General features: G+C 37.5%; 1 protein-coding gene across 2 annotated transcripts in view; it reads right to left on the bottom strand.

Annotated features, from left to right (window-relative positions):
- Positions 1–22,536, bottom strand: part of NALCN (sodium leak channel, non-selective) — a 380,160-nt gene that overhangs the window by 327,013 nt on the left and 30,611 nt on the right. For both annotated transcript variants that reach the window (XM_045186646.3, XM_024578981.3), the window contains exons 2-3: positions 21,168–21,314; positions 17,874–18,056 (exon numbers count right to left, since the gene is read on the bottom strand). In XM_045186646.3, the coding sequence (XP_045042581.1) occupies positions 17,874–18,056; positions 21,168–21,275 (291 nt within the window). In that variant the 5' untranslated portion in view covers positions 21,276–21,314. The remainder of the gene's footprint in view (positions 1–17,873; positions 18,057–21,167; positions 21,315–22,536) is intronic.

The raw sequence follows: 22,536 nt of genomic DNA, 5'->3' as shown, positions 1-22,536 counted from the left end.
ATAAGTTAGTCAAAGTTTCCTTGAGAAGTTTCTAGAAATATTTTGTTTTTTGTAAAACTAATGGTATGATTAACCACAAATGAAAGTTAACACTCCCAGAAAACTCAACTTAGTGAACACTGGTTAAGCACCTACTTTACATAAGAGGATGTATAGTGATTAGTGAAACACATATACACACTAATTTTATGTAGAAAAACAGATATTCACACAAACAGATAATATAAAGGCAAAATAACTTATAATAAAACTAAAAACATGGCAGTGAGATAAGATTAGTTCAATAGAAATTTTAGAGGAAACAATACCAGTTCCCAAATGAATGAACAAATAATTTTTTCAGTGCCAAGAGAATCAACCAAATGCAGTGTGTGTGAAGAAGACACAAAACAGACATGAAAGCAAACTCAAAGACTTGGGGTCTGGATAATGAGGACAATGACACTATTAAATTACCTGCTATGATCATTATGTGATATTTTAAACCTGATAAAGAGAAAATCTGCATCTCAGGATCTACTGGTTATATATACCCATGAACACATATTAAATAAGATAACATAATTAAAGATTATAGTTGTCCAAAACTTCACAAGGCATCTTTTCCCACAGGCATCCTATTTGCCTTGTATATTACACAATTCACTGAAAAATATAAATTAATTATAAACTAGATATAATTTTCTCTGAGCCTAATTTTGATTAATACCCAAAAAATAATGGGATACAAATTAAAGTTGTGCTTTGAATATTCCCTTGAATTGCTTAACAAATAAAACAATTTTTTAAATTTGTTTATACTTTCATTTACTTCATGTACAGAACATCTCTATGAACTAGGCAGTGCTTAAGGCAGTGGTGATACAGGAGTGAACAAAACAAATACTCTTGTCCTACTGTAACTTACATTCACATTTAAACATTTTAAAATATATTTATTGATTATGCTATTACAGTTGTCCCATTTCCCGCCCCCCTCACTCTACTCCATCCTGCCCACCCCTCCCTCCCACATTCCCCCCCTAGAGTTCATGTCCATGGGTCATACTTATAAGTTCTTTGGCTTCTACATTTCCTACACTATTCTTACCCTCCCCCTGTCTATTTTCCACCTATCATCTATGCGACTTATTCTCTGTACCTTTTCCCCCCTCTCCCCCTCCCACTCCCCTATTGACAACCCTCCATGTGATCTCCATCTCTATGGTTCTGTTCCTGTTCTAGTTGTTTGCCTAGTTTGCTCTTGTTTTTGTTTTAGGTGTGGTTGTTAATAATTGTGAGTTTGCTGTCATTTTTACTGTTCATATTTTTGATCTTCTTTTTCTTAGGTAAGTCCCTTTAACATTTCATATAATAATGGCTTGGTGATGATGAACTTCCTTAACTTGACCTTATCTGAGAAGCACTTTATCTTCCCTTCCATTCTAAATGATAGCTTTGCTGGATACAGTAATCTTGGATGTAGGTCCTTGCCTTTCATGACTTGGAATACTTCTTGCCAGCCCCTTCTTGCCTGTAAGGTCTCTTTGGAGAAATCAGCTGACAGTCTTATGGGAACTCCTTTGTAGGTAACTGTCTCCTTTTCTTTTGCTGCTTCTAAGATTCTCTCCTGTTTAATCTTAGGTAATGTAATTATGATGTGCCTTGGTGTGTTCCTCCTTGGGTCCAGATTCTTTGGGACTCTCTGAGCTTCCTGGACTTCCTGGAAGTCTATTTCCTTTGCCAGATCGGGGAAGTTCTCCTTCATGATTTGTTCAAATAAGTTTTCAGTTTTTTGTTCTTCCTCTTCTCCTTCTGGCATCCCTATAATTCGGATGTTGGAAGGTTTCAAGATGTCCTGGAGGTTCCTAAGCCTCTCCTCATTTTTCCGAATTCTTGTTTCTTCATTCTTTTCTGGTTGGATGTTTCCTTCTTCCTTCTGGTCCACACCATTGATTTGAGTCCCAGTTTCCTTCGCATCACTATTGGTTCCCTGTACATTTTCCTTTGTTTGTCTTGGCATAGCCATCATTTTTTCATCTGGTTTTCGAACAAATTCAACCAATTCTGTGAGCGTCTTGATAACCAGTGTTTTGAACTGTGCATCTGATAGGTTGGCTATCTCTTCCTTGCTTAGTTGTATTTTTTCTGGAGCTTTGAAGTGTTCTGTCATTTGGGCCTTTTTTTCTTTTTTCTTTTGGTCTTGGCGCCTCTGTTACTTAAAGGGGCGGAGCCTTAGGTGTTCCCCGGGGGAAGGGTAACGCTGGTCCCTGCAGCTGTGAAGCTGTACATGGGGCAGGGACTGAGAGGGAGCAGTGGCACCTGCTTCACTCTCCTCTGGATTTCAATCTTTCACTTCGATACCCACAGTCAAACTGGGCCCCTCTGGTGCTGGTTCCCAAGTGGGTGGGCTTGTGCATGCCCTAGGCCCCTGTGGGTCTCTACAAGGACCTCTCCTGTGAGGCTGGGAGTCTCTCCTGCTGCCGCCCGAACCCCCATGGGCGCTTTCAATCAGAGGTTTGAGGCTTTATTTCCCCATGCTGGAGCCCTGGGTTGCATGGTCTGCTTTGCTCCCCGCCTTTTGTCCGGTTTATCTGTGTGCAAATATGGGGCCATGGGGTGCTACCCGCCGCTCTGCCTGCCCCGCTCAGTCTGAGTTTGACCCTCTCAGTTTATCTGCGTGAATGTGGGGCCGCAGGGTCTGCTAGTGGTCAGACTGCCTGCCCCGTTCGTCCCACACTCCGCCAGTCTAGGTCCTGCCACAGCCACTCGAGTCCTCTCCACCCTGGCCGCCCATCTCCGCCCCTCCTACTTGTCTGGATGAATGTTTATCTTTTATTTCCTTGGTGTCGGACTTCCTTGCTGTTTGATTTTCTGTCAGTTCTGGTTGTGCGAGGAGGTGCAGTGTGTGTACCTATGTCGCCATCTTGGTTCTGGATCCACAGTTAAACTTTTTAAAATGTGAAATATACAGTAATGTTAATAAGTGTTACATAGAAAAATAAAAGTGTATATTTTCAAATTGACTTTTATAAACAATATGTTCTTTACTTGTATGCTAGGCAAAAAGAGAGAGAGAGAAATACCATTCGATCTTTATTTTAAGGCATAGTTGTGATTGTTTATAAATGTTAACTGTTAATTATACTACACCTACCTATGGAAAACAAGTACATGTCTATTCTTTTTACTTTCAGTCCAGCCCCAGAGATTTCCCTGCTTTGCTTTTCCTTGCCTCCCTAATCACCAATGGATTTCATGTAACCACCTTATGTCTTCCCCTTTGATTCTGATGTGTAAAATAAGTGGTAAAATTGCCATTTTCTGAAGCATTTTCTCAACCCCTTGAGATTTTATTTCCTGGCAATTGTTGCAGTTTGGCTCAGATAAACTCATAAAAATTCTTTAAAAATACAGAGAAATTCAAAAACAAAAACCAATATGTCATGGAACTCAGCAGAAAACTGTTTTAAAATAGGAACAAATAGAAGTAAATGTTAGGAAGGAAAAAATAATAATTATAGATCATTGGGGGTATTGGTACTCAAACAGAATGAATTTATATGGTATTTTCCTCAAAGGTATTATTCTTTTATTTCTTTTTTTGTCACTGAAAATGTGATATAAGTATCACTACAATTAACTTCTTTTATTGCTCATAATCTGCTTTAGTAATGAATTATATTCAACAAAATAGAGGATGGAAGCTTCCATTAGATTGAAGATTATTTAAAATATAAAAAGTGTGCCCTGGCTAGTGTGGCTCAGTAGATTGAGTGCTGGTCTGCAAACCAAAGGGTTGGCGGTTCGATTCCCAGTCACGGCTCATGCCTGGGTTGCAGGCCAGGTCCCCAACAAGTGGCATGTGAGAGGCAACAGCACATTGATATTTCTCTCCCTCTCTTTCTCTCTCCCTTACCCTCTCTAAAATAAATAAATAAAACCTTAAAAAAAAAAGCTTAGCTCTTAAAAAAATTAAAATAAAATAAAATGTAAAAAAGAAGGAAAAACAGTAATATTTTCTTAGGAGGGGGATGAAAGTGGTCAAAAGAGAAATAGTTTTCACACTATATCTACATTTTTCTATTTTGATTAATGTTCATGTGTTATATTTTTAAAAATAGATTTTCAAAATTAAATTTTTAAAAAGGTAAACATTTTGGATTTCACAAAAATCATTTTGTTAGTTGGCACAAATAAAATCAAATTTGAAAAATTTGGGCCTCACAAATTCAGAATGTAAAACAATCAATGACAACATAGTTGGCTGAATTTTTGCTTTTTATTTACTATACAAATCTGTTTGGTAAAGAATTCAATGTTGCAAAGCTCACCCAAAGTGTATTTTGAACAATATAAAAAGATGGATTATTTTAAAACATTTTAGATACCATGATAGCAATCCCAAATAAAACAAAATTGTGCAAGCACATTCTATTTTCAAATACCTCATATTATAAAAACTGGCTAAGCAAAACTTCTGCTACACAACATAGAAAGTATTTTTGAGTTAGGAAGTAATTTTAGTTGCTTTGTTCAGAGTGCTTTCTGCTTTAGACTTTCCAGACATTTATACTGGCATTTACCTGTAGTCAAGCCAATAAGATTGTCACACGCTGGGTGGTATGTAAAGGCCAGGTAGAATTGGCTTCTTTTTACTTTTCTGGTAAAATACATGAAATCATCCACTGAGCATACATTTTGCGTATTACTTTTGGGTTCATGTTTGCAAGTCATTCACTACAAATACCAATACAAATCAGATTTTTCCCATCTTTTTAAATAACTTTTTGTTCTTTAGTGTTCATTGTTTGTCTTTATGAAAAATTCTCCTACATTTGTGACAATTTTTTTCTTCTATACTCTGATCTGACCTCAGCCTACTATGATCGGTGTTTCAATTCACACATCATGCAACAACTGGAAACTCAGCTCATGTATATAAGTAATGTAATTATTGTATAATTTACAGAACAGTCTTTTGTAATCCCCGATTTCAAATTAATTTATATTTATATTTTAGGCCCTTCAATTTATCAGATGTAATCTTTTGGTGTTGCATTAAAAAACATCTATACCCCATTGTCAATGTTTCAGTCTGTTCTGAAAATTAGTAGCACCTTGAGACTTTAAAGTAGGCCATTTCAGAAGGCATCCCCACCACCTACCACAGTGTGTGACATAACAGCAGATATTAAATGAGTTACTAGGTAACCACATGAACCACGTTTTAGACAGGTTCTGTGGATTACAATGCATACAATAAGAAGTCAAGTGATATACTTTAAGAAGGGACCCATTCATCCATCCAATCACTGAAACTCCTGGTATTGTTCCATAAAAGAAATGATTCTTTGACTCCTGGCAAAAAGAGAAAGATGTTCATACTACCTTTCAAGATAGTATCTTAAAGTTAAACCTCTTTTCCTATGTGATCATGAAAGATCACATATAAAATTATGAGATAACTTTCTGATATTTCATGAATTACTATGGTTTGAATAAGCAAGGGCTACATTTCAAGCAAATAGAAATCATGTAAAGTATTATGTAATTTATGTGGTAATTGTAAATATGATTGATTTGAAATTGATATCATATTAAACATTATATATACTCACTAAGGCTCCATAAGTCTAAAAACGCTTTTTAATAAATAAAATACAGACTTTTAAACCTGGCACTATGAAATAGAATGTCATATTGCATTTTCTGTCTGACCTATTCAGCAAATTTTCTTTTTCAATTTACATATTTAAGTACTCTTTTTAAAAAAATTTATTTATTTATTTATTTTTATTCAGTTACAACTGTCTGCATTTTCTCCCCTTCCCTCCAACCCACCCTAGCCAGTCCCACCTCCCTCCCCCACATTTACCCTCCCCCTTGATTTTGTCCTTGTGTCCTTTATAGTAGCTCCTATAGACCTTTCTCCCCACTATTCCCTCCCCACTCCCCTCTGGCTATTGTTACAATATTCTTAATTTCAATGTCTCTGATTATATTTTGTTTGCTTTTTTCTTTTGTTGATTATGTTCCAGTTAAAGGTGAGATCATATGGTATTTGTCCCTCACTGCCTGGCTTATTTCACTTAGCATAATGCTCTACAGTTCCATCCATGCCATTGCAAAGGGTATAAGCTCCTTCTTTCTCTCTGCTGCGTAGAATTCCATTGTGTAAATGTACCTTAACCATAACTGGTTAAAGGTTGCTATGATTCAGTTTATAATTATATCGATTGTTTTAAAATCCTACTGTATATGCCTGAGTTATAATATTGGCCTATAATAAATTGTCCTTTCTACCTGGTTCCAAAATATGCAATCAGAATAAGACACATGAATGCCCAGTAGTACTCGAAAAGTTTTAACACCTCAAACATGAAAGGAAGGCTGTAATTTGTTTGTTGTATCAACAGGAAATGGAAGGCAGAGAGACTAGTCTGCCTGAGTTATAGGCAAAAATCAGCATGCTAGTGGCTGGGGAGATGACCTATGCAAGAGCTGCCTGTCAATTTTCATAAAGGCAAACACTTCAAAGTTACCAATTACACAGTATAAGAGAGTAACTTAAATTGCCATGCAAGTATTTAATAAGCAAAGAAACAAACACATTTATCTAAAGACATTTATAGAGATATAGTTTGCAGTTTATAAAATAATATGCATTGTTATAGTTTCATGAGCCCATGATTTATGACTCTGAGTTCCCAGGGTCCATCTGTTACTGTATCTTAGCATTATTATTTATAACTTCAACAGTGCTCAGAGGATGCATGCTTCTTTTACCTAGGTCTGTTGTCAGATGGAAAGTAGACAACTGAGAGTTGTTTGAAGAATTCACAGTCTGCAATAACACATTGGGTGCTCTGCAACATCACAAACATATATCTCTGAAATGTTTTATTTTTGCCTCTCTAAAGGTTTGGGGGAGCTAGAATGCTTTTCAGAGCAGGAATTAGTGGAGGAGACAATTAGAAACAAATTATTAAAGAGTGGGAATTAACTGAACTTAACTTCAAGCTTGGAAAACATTATAAAATATGTGAAATCCTTAAATACAATACTTTAACAAAAATTTTTGAAGAAATTTCTTGACAGAAAGACTTTCTGCTTCAATTTTTCTCTTATGTTACTGTTACAGAGCAAGAGGGTGGGGGTGGTTCACGATAAATTATTACAGAAAGGATTCCGCCTTTCTGTCTCTGGAGGTTCCTTCCCCCCACGCCCACCTGCTAGGTTCGCAATGCCCGCCGCCAGAGGAAAGACGTCTCTCAATGCCAGAGACTGGTGAAAAGGAAAGGAATTGTTTATTCAAAAGTTACACAAACTTAGAATAATGACCTAATGTCTTCAGTAAGATACTAAAGTCCTCTAGAATACCCACAGATGCACAGTCCTTCCCTCTCCCTGTGCCCAGTCCGGGGTACCGTGTCTCAGGAAAAGAAGTAGAAGTCCGTGATTCAGGCTCCCAGCACCATCAGCTGTGTGGCTGCTGCGATCTCCAGTTAATCCAAAGCCATGTGGCACCTTCTCATGGCCCAGCAGCAAGAGTCCTTTCTCCCCTTTCTCTATGGCTGCAAAGTCTCTCCTGCTGCCTAAGCCGCGTGGCAAGAAGAAGCACTCCAAAACCTCGTGGTCCTCTTTACTCTCCTTCAGAACCGCGTGGTCCTTTTCCCCACTTCAGAACCACATGGACCTCTATCTATCTACTTGCTTCAGAGCCTCGTGGTTCACTCCTTCCTTCAGAGCTGCATGGTCTCTTCTTTCTCCCCCATAACCTTGTGGTCCTCCCTACTCTTTGAAGCCGCGTGGTCTCTCTCCTTTCTATGGCTGCCGGGCCTAGGTTTAAATCCCAGTGCCCATCTTCCTTTGCAGCCCCATTTCTGACTCCTCCTACAGTCAGCTACACCTGCCAGCATCCCTGTATTCTTCCAGCTTTTCTGGGCTGCCATAGTAAGTCTGGGCAGGTGTGGCCCCATGGCATGGAGCCAATCATCTCCACGCTCTCACGCAGGCCCTGTAACCAGGGGGAGTTGCTTCCCAGTCCCATCCTGGGTGGAATTTGGTCCCATCCCCCTGGCTCAAAGCATGGCCACAGCTACTTAACACATCCATGAAACCAGTTAAAGGTTATAGATATGTTAAATGACTGTGCCAGGGGTTAGCTGCAAAGCTCTTGCTACCCAAAACAGCTCTGAATGGCCCTGTTCCATGTGTCCCATCCCCCTTGGCTCAGGCCTGTGGGGGTGAAGACATCCTACATATATTTTTCTAATATTTCCTGGACACCCTGAGTCCTGGACCCCATTACAAATCCCTTCTTGGGGCCCTCCTCTTGGCTGCACCCTGCTTCATTACCTCCACAGTAAGCTTTTCAAATACAAATCAGATCTTGTCACTCTCAGATTTGAATCCCCTGTGCATCTTTACTGACCATGGAATAACATCTGAGCTCTTTGCAGGGCATGCAAGGCTCTCCACATGCACAGAATCCTCTGGGACCACCTTCACAGTCTTCTCCAGCTGCTCTCTGTGCACCTCTCATCTGATAACCTTGACTACGTAGAGGTCCACACCTTTGTGTCTCGGAGTACTTCTTTTCTCCCTCTGTGAAATCCTTTACTTCCATGCCCCATCACCCATGTCATTGACCACATTTACTCATCTTTCAAGACATTCACACTCTTCTTTCTTCTAGACTTTTACAATATGTTCAAGCAGAATTTTTTGTTATTTTTTGTGCTTCCTCCCCATGTACCTTTTACCTACCATTATAGCATTTTCACAAAACACTAAAGATTTTATCTCTTACTCTCTGAATTCTCACTATTCAAATAATCACAATTAACATTTGCAGAAATATTTGCTCTAAATCACTAGCTAACTAGAACCACCATAATGAATTTGCATGTGTGCCAGAGGAAACATTTAAGTTGTCCATGACTCTTGCAAAAAAGTGTAGTGTTTCAAATGCTCTCTTGCTGTTTTGGGCTAAATATTTTCTGCCATTGTTTATCTACTTAACAGTGGAAAGTGTTAAGTGAATCAATACTTTCCTCTTCCTTATTTTCCCCTTGATATATAAACCTTTCATGGGACCCAGAATTTAAATCTATCAAGCCCAGTCAGTTTTCTCCTATTTCATGGATTTTAAGACATACTCTTACCATCCCCCAAACACAATTTAACATTTCTGAATTTAGAATGTATCTTATTATTGATGAGTCAATTACAATCTGACATCTTAAAATCAAAGTGTAATTAGCAGCATTTTTCTTTCTTAAGGACCTGTAAAGTGATGCCTCATGGTGGATAGTACTTTAACTTATTATTTCTCTGCTTATTTATGTAAGAGCACATGTTGCTATTTTGGTATGTGCATACGAAACATCCACTACTGAACTCAATAAGTACAAATAATTGAACCATGGGTGGGTGTTTAAGTGCTGCCTATTACATAGAAATAAGCAGGTGGGTAGTTATGTGAGAAAGTGATTTAGTGATATTTGGAGATATGGGTTGGGGTTGGTGTAATGGATCAGTTTTCCCATTTAAAATAATGGAATACAGGCTTCTGTTTTCTGAAAACATACTATCCAACATATTTTCAGAAATAAATTGGATGCAGAAAATTAGAAGTGCCTGCATGTGTTTTACAAGCCAGTTCCACAAAGTGGGCCAGGCATTCTCTCAGGATTGGGGTTCTGCTCTGTTCTGTCTCTTTTCTTCAGGCAGTTATGAGATCATTTAAGTGTTCAATTAATGTTTACTGAATGACTGGGAATTGTAGTTGGGTTTAGAAATATAACTTTCTTTTATATTTATATCATACTACATATATGAAAATTTTAATATCCCACATATATTAAATTTTATATCTAAAATTTGAATTTATAGTTCAATATATAAGGCAAATCACTAGGTAAATAAAATTAGTGGGCAATACTAGAAAGCCACAGCTTCAGCATTTTGTTTTAAATAATAAAGCTTCTGGGTTTGGTTTGTTGCAGATAACTAGGATTATAAAGTAGGTATTATTAGATCACATTACTTTAAGCATTAGGTATGAATTTTATATGTACCATAACATTGCCAAATCAAGCTAGTTTATAATTTTAAAGAGTTGTGCATGCTGGTTGGGCAACAATACACAGGTTTGGTTCTATAAATATTTTATTATGTACTAATATAGCTTTATGCATGGAAAAAAATTCTTCCAAAAAAAAATCCAACATTCCCCAAATTTCTGCCATGTGTGTACATCAATTCATACATATTCTTGTACACAGAAGACATATAGTATACTGGAGTTATTTTCTAAATAACTAAATATGATGGTTCCTCAGTAATATTTTAGTTAAAAATAAGTGTACATGGGAGGGGAAAAATAGGTTTACAGTTATGAACACACAAAACAGTTTACCCTAGTATTATTATTATTTATTAATTATTGTGTTATTTTCCACACAAACAACTGTAAACCTATCTTTGTCCACCCCCGTATATGAAACATTTACTATCTGAATAGCTAAAATATACAGCTCTGTTCCAAACAATGTGAAACATATGAAGAGTAACCTCATGTTTAAAATAGAATGATGTACACCTACATATACATAATGCTCCCTATATGTGTGAAAAAAAAGTATAAGTCATATAAGTGACCAAACACAGTACATATTTGCAAATTATTCTGGGTTAGAAGTCTAAAAACTTGAGTGAGGTAAAAATTCAGTGCTGCTTCGAAATAAAAGCATGATTGTAGAAAAGCATGGAAATATCTCAAAAATGTTTTTTATCAGATGGGTGTTAAATAAAGGTTTAAACAAATTAAACTAAGGTTAACTGATAAAAGCATAGTAACTTAATATTGAGTAATGTGAGATCCTCTAAAAAATTATCACAGAACCCCTATGTGGGATAATGTATTTTATTATGCTGTAACTTAAATATATACACAGGTACATATTTCTCATGCAATTGTACAACCAAAACAAATTTACAAATATAAGGATACAAAGCCAGTAATGTTTAAATTGCCTGTGGCATGATTTTTTTGCTAAGACTGAGTCTGATTAAAACTTTAAGTTTTTTTCAGCTTTATTATATAACTGACAATTAAAATTGTACATATTTAAGATGCACAACCTGATGATATACATATACAATATAACTCAATATCAAAAAGTCAATCAATAAATAACCCAATTTTAAAAAGTCAGAAGACCTGAATAGTTTTCTCAAAAGAAGACATACAAATGGCCAATAAGTATGATGAAGATATGCTCAATTTCAACAATCATCAGGCAAATAAAATAATTATTAAATAAAATCAGTAGGTAAATAATATGAAAAGTATTATTAAATAAAATCAGTAGGCAAATAAGTATGAAAAGTATGAATATATGCTCAACTTCACCAATCATTAGGCAAATAAAATCAAAAACAAAATGAGATATTACCTAACCTGTTAAATAAAAGATAGCAAGTGGTGGCAAGGATGTGCAGAAAGGGGAACCCCTGTGAACTGTTGGTGGGAATGCAAATTGGTGTAGTCATGACGGAAAAAAAAATGGAGATTCCTAAAAATCCAGATTAGAAATATTTAATGATCCAGCATTCCCACTTCTAGGAACAGAAATTAGGTGACCATGGGTAGGGTGGAGGAAAGTGGTGGTAGGAAAATGGAAACAACTGTATTCGAACATCAATAAAAAAAGTAAATAAATAAAATAAATAAAAGCATGTAATCTCAAATCAAATGTACTCTCATCTGTGTTAACATGCATGTCAACAGAAGCATATGGTACAAACATGATATCAATAAAGTTATGACTTTTTTTGGAAGATCACAATGGTGAAAATTCAGTGAGATGATACATTGGAAGTTGGCTCAGGACCTCATATTTAATCATATTTGACCTAAATCTCAGCTAGCATTTTTTAAAAAAATATACTTATTGATTATGCTATTACAGTTGTCCCAGTCCCACCCTTCACTCCACTTCATCCTGCTTACCCCCTCCCTCCCACATTCCCCCCCTAGAGTTCATGTCCATGGGTCATACTTATAAATTCATTGCCTTCTACATTTCCTATACTATTCTTACCCTCCCCCTGACTATTTTTCACCTACCGTTTATGCTACTTATTCTCTATGCCTTTCCCCCCTCTCTCCCCCTCCCACTCCCCTGTTGATTACCCTCCATATGATCTCCATTTCTGTGGTTCTGTTCCTGTTCTAGTTGTTTGCTTAGTTTGCTTTTGTTTTTGTTTTAGGTGTGGTTGTCAATAACTGTGAGTTTGCTGTCATTTTTACTGTTCACATTTTTTACCTTCTTTTACTTAGATACATCCCTTTAACATTTCATATAATAAGGGCTTGGTGATGATGAACTCCTTGAACTTGATCTTATCTGAGAAGCACTTTATCTTCCCTTCCATTCTAAATGATAGCTTTGCTGGATACAGTAATCTTGGATGTAGGTCCTTGCCTTTCATGACTTGGAATACTTCTTGCCAGTCCCTTCGTGCCTTTCTCTTGTGAGAAATCAGCTGACAGTCTTATGGGAAGTCCTTTGTAGATAACTGTGTCCTTTTCCCTTGCTGCTTCTAAGATTCTCTCCTTCTGTTTAACCTTGGGTAATGTAATTATGATGTGCCTTGGTGTGTTCCTCCCTAGGTCCAGCTTCTTTGGGACTCTGAGCTTCCTGGACTTCCTGGAAGTCTATTTCCTTTGCCAGATGAGGGAAGTTCTCCTTCATTATTTGTTCAAATAAGTTTTCAACTTTTTGTTCTTCCTCTTCTCCTTCTGGCACCCCTATAATTCGGATATGAGAACGTTTAAAGATGTCCTGGAGGTTCCTAAGCCTCTCCTCATGTTTTTGAATTCTTGTTTCTTCATTCTTTTCTGGTTGGATGTTTCCTTCTTCCTTCTGGTCCACACCATTGATTTGAGTCCCAGTTTCCTTCGCATCACTGTTGGTTCCCTGTACATTTTCCTTTTTTCTCTTAGCATAGCCTTCATTTTTTCATCTAATTTGTGACCAAATTCAACCAATTCTGTGAGCTTCCTGATTACCAGTGTTTTGAACTGTGCGTCTGATAGGTTGGCTGTCTCTTCCTTGTTTAGTTGTATTTTTTCTGGAGCTTTGACCTGTTCTTTCATTTGGGCCTTTTTTTTTTTGGTCTTGGAACATCTGTTATGCAAAGGGGCAGAGCCTTAGGTGTTCACCAGGGTGAGGTAACTCTGGTTGCTGCGCTGTGACTCTGTACCGAGAGGGGCCCAGAGGGAGCAATGGCGCTTGGTCCACTCTGCCGGATTTCAGTCACTCCCTCTGCTACCCACAATCAAATTGGGCCCCTCTGGTGCTGATTCCCAGGTGGGTGGGCTTGTGCACGCCCTAGGCCCCTGTGGGTCTCTCCAAGAACTCTCCTGTGAGGCTGGGAATTTGTCCCCCTGCCACTTCAACCCCCATGGGTGTTTTCAGTCAGAGGTTTGAGGCTTTATTTCCCCATGCTGGAGCCCTGGGTTCTGTGGTCTGCTTTGCTCTCCCACTGTTCCTCCCAGTTTATTTATGTGCGAATGTGGGGCCGCAGGGTCTGCCAGCCACCACCTTGTGGGGTCTGCTAGCTGCATCCTGGCGTGCCCTGTTCCATAATCTGCCACCTCGCTGGGTCCACCAGACCCCGCCTTGCTGGGAGTCCTCTCTGCCCCGGCTGCCCATCTCCGCCCCTCCTACCAGTCTGGTTGAATGTTTCTTTATCTCCTTGGTTGTTGGACTTCCATACAGTTCGATTTTCTGTCAGTTTTGGTTGTTTTTTGTTTTTAAATTGTTGTTGTCCTTCTTTTGGTTGTGCGAGGAGGCACAGTGTATCTACCTACACCACCATCTTGGTCGGAAGCTCAGTCTCTCAGATAGCATTTAAACATTGAATACCAGTTTTAATGAAATGTGAAGGTGTGCTGATGATTACTTCAAGACAAAATTAACAATGCCATCTTGTGAAAATTTGTGTTTGTTTGTATTTAATCCAATAATACCTAAGTAAAACACAGAAAAGTCTTATCTAATGTCAATTTTCAATGGTTATAGATTGAAAATAAAACAAAATTTAGTTTTAGTAAGTAATTCATCCAAATATTGGTGAAAGTTGGAAAGTACTTAAAATGGATCATTTACATCATTTTGAAAACAACTTGGTCATAAATCAAGTATTTTCTTTTAAAAAATTGCTTTCAATTCTCATATTTAAACTATTAAAACCTCTGTTCATTTGCTGTTCTGTTCACTTGGAATGAATATATAATTTATGTATCAGTTCTGCCTCTGCTCTTTTTATCATTGAGTATGACAATTAAAGCAATGCCTAATGTCATTTTCATGATGTGAAATCCAAGTCTTAATTTATTAAAGAGCTTAAGAAACAAAATTTTTATTCTAGGAAGATGTCATGTCCTTATTCATTCAAGTTGGAATCTCATAAAAGTCAACACATGGTATTTCAACCCCAAAGTGCTCCACCCAGAATATTCAGAGATTGCCAATGTTTGAATGACCAATATACACACAAGCCAGGGTTATCCAAGGTCCTCTGGGGAATCAAAGAATTCAAAATAAGATTAGGGTAGGCTGGAAGTTAAATTTATAGTTATCTAAAAGGTATATCTAGCACTCTCACAAGACAAACTTTCCCCCAAAGTGACCTGGTTTAGACACCAATTATTGAAACCCAGGTATATCTAAAACTAATACTTAAAATAACCAGTCTACTACTTATGGGAGACCCAGAGAATTTTGGAATCATGCTGAAATCCACTGGTTGAGGCATGGCGGGTGCCCACTAATCCCATGTATGAACACTTTTTGCAGTGGGTTATCTATTACATCTCAAGCTACACTGCATTTCCTGAGGCCCATGCTTACTGCACTCATGACTCCCTTTTGGGGGAGTCTCTGAGTTTACTGTTTTCTTGATAATTGCATCAGGATGATTGTGGCTTTGATGATTCCTTTCAGGCTAAATTACTATACTGAACTGAACTTCTTCTTTTGTATTACCCATCCCAATATTCTGGAGTCACCCAAAGAAGCTCAGAAAACCTTTTTCTAAACTACTTAAAATTGCAAACAGCTGGCTGTTCAAGTGTCTAGCTAGAATCAATTGTGTAGTGGCATGAATAGTGTCTTCCCAAACTCTATGTTCATTCAGAAACTCAGTATGTAACCTTATTTAGAAAAAAAGGTCTTTCAAAGATGTAATTGGTGATGTATTATGTTTATTGACTTGCAAATATTGTACCATCCTTCCATCCCTGGGATGAATCCCATTTGGTCATGGTGTATGATCTTTTTGATGTATTGCTGTATGCAGTTTGCCAATATTTTGTTGAGGATTTTAGCATCTATGTTCATCAGTGATATTGGCCTGTAGTTTTCTTTCTTTGTTGTGTCTTCATCTGGCTTTGAGATTAGGACCACACTGGCTTCATAAAAAGAGTTTGGGAGTCTTCCTTCTTCTTGGATTTTTGGAACAGTCCGTGAAGGATCAGGATTAGCTCTTCTTTAAATGTTTTGTAAAATTCTCCTGTGAAACCATCCAGTCCAGGGCTTTTATGTGCTGGGAGTTTTTTGATTACTGCTTCAATTTTGCCAGCTGTTATTGGTCTGTTCAGGCATTCTTCTTCCAAAATATATAAAGACCTCACATGACTCCACTCCAGGAAGACAAACAATCAATTAAAAATGGACAAAGGACTGGAACAGACACTTTCCCAAGGAGGCCATACGGAGAGCCCAGTGACATATCAAAGGAAGCTCAGCATCACTAGCTACCAGAGAGATGCAAATTAAAACCACAATGAGATACCACTTCTCACCAGTGAGAATGACCATAGTAAACAAATCAACAAACAAGTGCTGGTGAGGTTGTGGAGAAAAGGGAACCTGAGTGCACTCCTGGTGAGAATGCAGACTGGTGCAGCCACTGTGGAAAATAGTATGGAATTTTCTCAGAAAACTGAAAATGGAACTGCCCTTTGACCCAGCAATTCCACTGCTGGGATTATACACTAAGAACCCTGAAACACCAATTCAAAAGAGCCTATGCACCCCAATGTTCATAGCAGCACAATTTATAATAGCCTAGTGCTGGAAACAAACTAAGTGTCCATCAGTAAATGAGTGGATCAAAAAACTGGTACATTTACACAATGGAATACTATGCAGCAGAAAGAAAGAAGGAACTCCTACCCTTCACAACAGAATGGATGGAACTGGAGAGCATTATGCTAAGTGAAATAAGCCAGGTGGTGAAAGACAAATACCATATGATCTCACCTATAAGTGGAACCTAATCGACAAAACAAACAAACAAGCAAAATTTAACCAAAGATGTGGAAATAAAGAACAAACTGACAGTAACCAGAGGGGAGGAAAGAGGGGATAATGGGGTGAAAATGGGGAAGGGTTGTCAAGGAACATGAACAAAGGACACATGGACAAACCCAAAGAGGGGTAGGGTTGAGGGTGGGAGGTGGGGATGGGTGGGGTGAGGGTGAGTGGTGGGGGAAAATGGAGACAACTGTACTTGAACAACAATAAAAAAAGGAAAAGGAAAAGAAAAATTCATTAAACAAATTCTCAAAAAAATTACATTGTGGGTTTAAAAAAACAAAGATGTACATAGTTAAATGGAGATTATACTAGATTAGGATGGGCCCTTAATCCCATGACTGGTGTCCTTTAAAGAAGAGAAAAAGACACAGATATACAAAGAGAAGAAGGCCATGTGAAGACAGAGCAGAGATTGGAATAATGCATTGGTAAACGAGGGAATTCCAAGGATTGCTGGGAGCCACCAAAAGCTAGGAAGGGACAAGGAAGGGCTTTTTCCTAGAAAATTTGGAGAGATAATGGCCTACTGACACCTTGTTTTGAATTTGTGGCCTCCAGAACCGTGAAACAATACATTTCTATTGTTTCAAGCTATCAGGGTTATAGTTATTTGTTACTGGAGAGCCAGGAAACTGATACAAACTTCCAAGGACTTTGGGCTTGTTTATATTTATTTATTTAAAGCACACTGTGAGAATAAAATCAAAGAAGGAAAGCCAGGCTGTAACAAACACTTTGAGAGCAGCACTGGGGTGATTAATAAATGTATCTGTATATGAACTCCCAACCTCACTACTGTCCTTAACCTCTATCAGGTGCATCCAATTGCACAGTGTGAAATTCTTAGGAGACAGTGTCATCTAACCCTCTGTGAAGGTTAATGTTACAGAAGGAAGAGATATCTCGTGAAAGAAATTTACTTCCTTTTGTTTTTATTTACCTAATTTTTGTTTCCTGTTGGTGGCAATTTCAAGTTACATATTTTTTTCCTTATTGACTTAGAATTCCTTTCCATCTCAAGTCTTTTCTTTTTACACTTTTATACCTTTAAAACACTTCAGGTTAATGACATCATGGTGAATATCATCAGTCTGTAATATTTATAACATAACATTATTCAACATTCTATAAATCAATAGGTGCCTCATCTTGGGCTAGGTCACCCTGTTGATGACCTAGCCTAAAGTGATATAATGCCACCCTATTACTATAGGTGACATTACAGATTCTACTCTAGCCTTCACAAAGCTGGTGGTTGGTCTACCTAGCTCCTTCCCAGATATTCCAAGGCTTTGTGCCTTACACAATTTATTTCACTTTTTAAATATTATGCGTCAAGTTTTCTTTTACCAATCTTTGGAGTAAAACCCTATTTTAAAAGACTTCAATGTAGGTAAAATAAAGAGATGTTTCACTTTATTGAAATTAATATTATATCAATTTAGATTTTCGATGCATTTTGGTTTTTAACTTCAATAACATAGAAAGCCTTACCTTGACAATACCCCGGATGTGCATTTTTGCTATCATCTCTGCCGTGTAGAGAAACATCAATAACGTATCCAGAGTGAAGGTCACATACTGAAGAGGAGGATAGTGTTCAAACGTCATGGGAGTGTTCATACAGACAGAAATGACACTGATGATGGCACAGATGCGCAGCAAAGAGTGAACCCACTGCAAACATGGTCCAAAGTTATTTTTTAACACTGTCAAATGTAATGAATCACAACATTTGGGAAACATAATACTGAGATTAAAATATTTCACCAGTGTATCTGTTTCATGCATATAAAATATTTCATATATTTTACATCATTTAATCCTCAAATCAGCCTAATTTCCACACGAACACACTAAGATTCAGAAGATTAAGAATCATTTCTGTGGCCAAGCATTAGTAAGAGCCAAAGCCAACAGGCAAACCTGCTCAGGCTACCCCAACTCCTTAGGTACTGTCCAGGGCATCAGGACTCCATACAGGGGGGTTCTGATTCAAGTAAATATATGCTAGTAACTTATGCATAGCCTATCCTTGTAAATCACAAATGCTTTTTATTTATTTTTAAAAAGATTTTATTTATTTTATTTTTAAACAGGCGGAAGGGAGGGAGAAAGAGAGGGATAGAAGCATCAACATGTGGGTGCCTCTCATGTGCCCCTGCTGGGGACCTGGTCCACAACCCAGGCATGCGTGAGAATAGAACTAGTGACTCTTTGGTTTGCAGGCCAGCACTCAATCCACTGAGCCACACCAGTCAGGGCCACAAATGCTTTTTAAAATAAATTCATATATAACGCTTCCCACATGTAGGGTTTTTCTTTCCATTCGTACTTAGATATAACCTCTTTGTATAAAAATATTTTTAAAAATCTGGTATTATCCTACATTTTCAAAAGATAATAAGTGGACTTTCCTCTTTATTTAGGAGAATATGTTTTATACAAATTTAGCCCAGATAGCTTTCCAAAATTAGAAAAAAAAAAGTGTCTGTATAATTCATTCTAGCAGTCCATGTGCTGTGTGATGATTTTCCTTAACCCCAACATAAAGAAGTAGACAGTAGAAAGATAAATGTGTATATGCATGTGTGCACTACCTATGTGTATATGTAGTATGTACAATTACTCACATACACTATTTTTTATAAAAACTAATATCTAGGATAAAAAAAATATTGGTTGCATATTTACACTAAACCCATACAATTAATATTACTAGTTAATTTTAGTGCACAATTCTTAAATATAATTTAAATATGTTATTTATTGACTATCTTGGACATATATATGTATATTCATATGAACCCTTTATATTATACTCCCCCTGAAAAAAACTGTTGTGGTTTCATAGTGGATGGTTTCTGTAGCCACGCAAGCCTGCAGGTACCCAAAGTAAAAAGCAGAAAAGACTGGCAGAACTTTGAGGAGACTCAGGAACTTGTAGGCTGGTGAATGGGTTTTAATATTAATCTGACAGCTATAATATTTGCAATATTTGCTACTAATATCATACTATAAAATCACTGATGGTTAAACTTATGTTAGGGTTGATGTACTTTTCATGCAATTTGAAAGTCTTCAATAAACATTAGTGTGTGAATTTAGCCCAATCTGGACTTCCAACACAAAGGATATAATTACACAAAAGAGCTCTAAAAGAAGGGTTCTTTCACAACAAACATGTCTCAAATTTAAAGTATGAATTCTAGTTAAATATTAATTACTTTAGTTAGGGCTTGCAAGGCTACATCTGTAATACTACCTGTGTTAGAAATTGTCAGAAAGCTCTGTATGTAGAGGATACTAAGAAAAATTAGTGAGTGATTTATTCTCTATTCTGTTAAATTATTTAAAGATGAATAGAAGACCTATTGTGTGTCAGAAATTATGCAGAGGGCACAAAAAGAAAACAAGAGATTTCTGACTCATCACTACTTTGAAGCATTTATATATATATATATATATATATATATATATATATATATATATATAAGAGATTTATTTTGTCTGTGATGGAAAGGGGCAAATGAGGAACTTTTCAGAGTGGATGGGGGCAGGGGTGGTATAGGAGATGACCTGCATGAATGAGGGGTCTTGACACATCAGAGTTGCAAGGAAAGGGCCTGTGGGTAAACAATGTGCAATCACCAGATATATTGGAGGAGCAGGAAGTCACAGATGTTGTTCAAGTGGACAGTAGAAAGATCTAGGAAGGAGCAGTTACAGGGTAAGTTAGAATCAGAAGGTAAAGAGCCCTAAATATAATACTAAGGCATTTTAATTTTGCCATGTGGGTAACTGGAATGTTTCAATGATTATAAAGCTGAAGAGTAATGTGAACAGAAATGAAAACATGGAAAGAAATGTGAGTAGGCTGAAGAAGTAGTCTAGAGGGTAGATTAAATGAAGAAAGATTGGAAAGGTCAGGGAGACCAAGGCAGATGATCTTTATCTTGGTCAAAGGAAAGACAAGTATTGTGAGAGTAACAGTTCACGTCCTTACTTCAGCTTCCACTTATACTATTTTCTATTTGTATGTAAGTATAAATGTATATTATATATAAATAAAATATACATATCAGACTGCAAAGTAGTGATGAGTCATAACTGTGTTGTTCCCATTTTTGGTGTCCTCTGAGCCAGCATAATTTCTGACACATAGTGATATTGATCCCATTCTGGCTCGTAGAGCTGAGTTTCCAAGACCCATGAACATGCCATCCCCCCTTAGCTCTGGCTGCTACCCTGTCTAATATACAATGATACTTGATATAGCAGCTCTCTCCCTCAAATGCCCATCAGCTTAATTAGACAGAGAGGTGACAAAGTTCTTCAGAAACACTACCCCCTCTCTCATTAACCTTTACTTTTACTAAAAACTTGCAACACAGAAGGAGGCCTTTAACTCCAAATATTTGATTTCCTCCTTACAGATTCATGCATGTTGAGAACTACAAGTAATGAAGGCCTGGTAGAAGAGGTTGCTCATGTAGGACTTTAGCTTTGGATCAGCCTGTGAAGTCGTATCATCTCTATACAGGATGACAGTGAGGACAGCATGTACAGAAGAGAGGAGAGACCACCTACCACACCTTATGTGAGTAACTCAGAACAAAACCTCATTATTTCATCTCAGTTGTTCTTAACTTTCAGACTCCTAGACTTATCCATATTCTACCGCACTCAAACGCACATTTCAAAGCCAAAGGTACATGACTTTTTAGTATATAAATTAAATTTCCTTTACATCAGCATGTGCTCCACCATATTAAAAAAGGAACTTACTGGCTTGTTAATCCAGAGTATGTCAGCGTTGTCTGACAGAGATTCATCAGGACCAAAGTCAGTAACCGGCTGGGCCTCCACCCTGGAGCTCTGTTTCCTTTTGAGCATGCTGAAGTTAGGTCTGGTGAGTGAGTACAGAACTGCAGTCTGGGAAAAGAGAGAGAGAGCTGTGTTAGTGACCTAACCCTTTTTTTACCCTGTTGACACACACACACACAAAAAAACGGTGAGTACCTAATGTGTGTCCATTCATATGTTAATTATACATGTGTTCTATTATACTGTATATAATTAAACACAAGCAAATAGAAGTTTTAAAAGAATAAGGTAAAAATCAATTTCAATAAAAGCCTGAGTTTTTTCTTTCAACCCAATAGATCATCTTGTACACTTCATAAACAGTTTGCATGCCAGTTTAGACACTACTGGTCTAGGTTAACTGGGGTAAAATAGCTTCGCTTCTCAGGGAACAGATATGAGCAGGAAATTTTTGAGGTTTATGCTCATATACCTAGAGCTGCCTCCACATATAGGTGGTCTTTCTGGAGCACAGCCTACCAATCCAGATGAAATACTCAGGTGTTTCCCAGGATTTTCCCTCAGGTTAATTTAATGTGATACTCAGAGACATCTATTTCCAATGCAAGTCCCAACTTGATCTCCCAATTTTGTCCTTGCCATAAATGACGTGGGCCAGAGAGCATGGGGCAGAATCTACTGTAAATGGAGTTTTTTTTCTTCTATGAATTATGTGATTACATCAATTCTTCCAGCCACTCTGAACTAAACCCAAATTACATTGAAGAGGGAGATGAGACGCCTGCTTGCACTTAACTTTCCATAATTCTGATCACCTACATCTTGGCACATATGTTGCCTCCCTTTTGTCACTGCTAATGCCCTCCACGATCCAGCAGCCATTGAAGAAATGAAATGTACGATATGTCTGGCATTCAGGACACAAAAAGCAAACAAGTGCAAGAGATGTAAAAGAGATGGTGCCTGATAACACTGTGTACCCCTGGACACATTCCTCATTTGATTAACACTTGGATTGAGTCTTAAAGGAAGAAGAGGAGTGAATGGTTTATGGATACATACTATGTTTGGGCACTTGGCTATAATATTTTTATTTATCCTTTACAACTAATAGAAGAAAGGAAACATCTCCTCTTTTCAGGAAAGCACTAGAAACTCCAGCCTTGAGACAGCTAATAACTTCACCATGGTCACACAAGTAAACTTGAAATTTAAAAGAAACTCTGTTTGACTACAAAATCTAAGGTGTTTATCATTGACTGTGCTGATGTTGAGTTACTGATTAGCAGAACTTCTAAAAGCAAGTAATGGAAGGATTAGGTCCTACAGG

The sequence above is a fragment of the Desmodus rotundus genome, chromosome 13 (assembly GCF_022682495.2).
Source record: "Desmodus rotundus isolate HL8 chromosome 13, HLdesRot8A.1, whole genome shotgun sequence".
Taxonomy (NCBI): Eukaryota; Metazoa; Chordata; class Mammalia; order Chiroptera; family Phyllostomidae; genus Desmodus; species Desmodus rotundus.
This window is presented reverse-complemented; position numbering and strand designations above follow the sequence as displayed.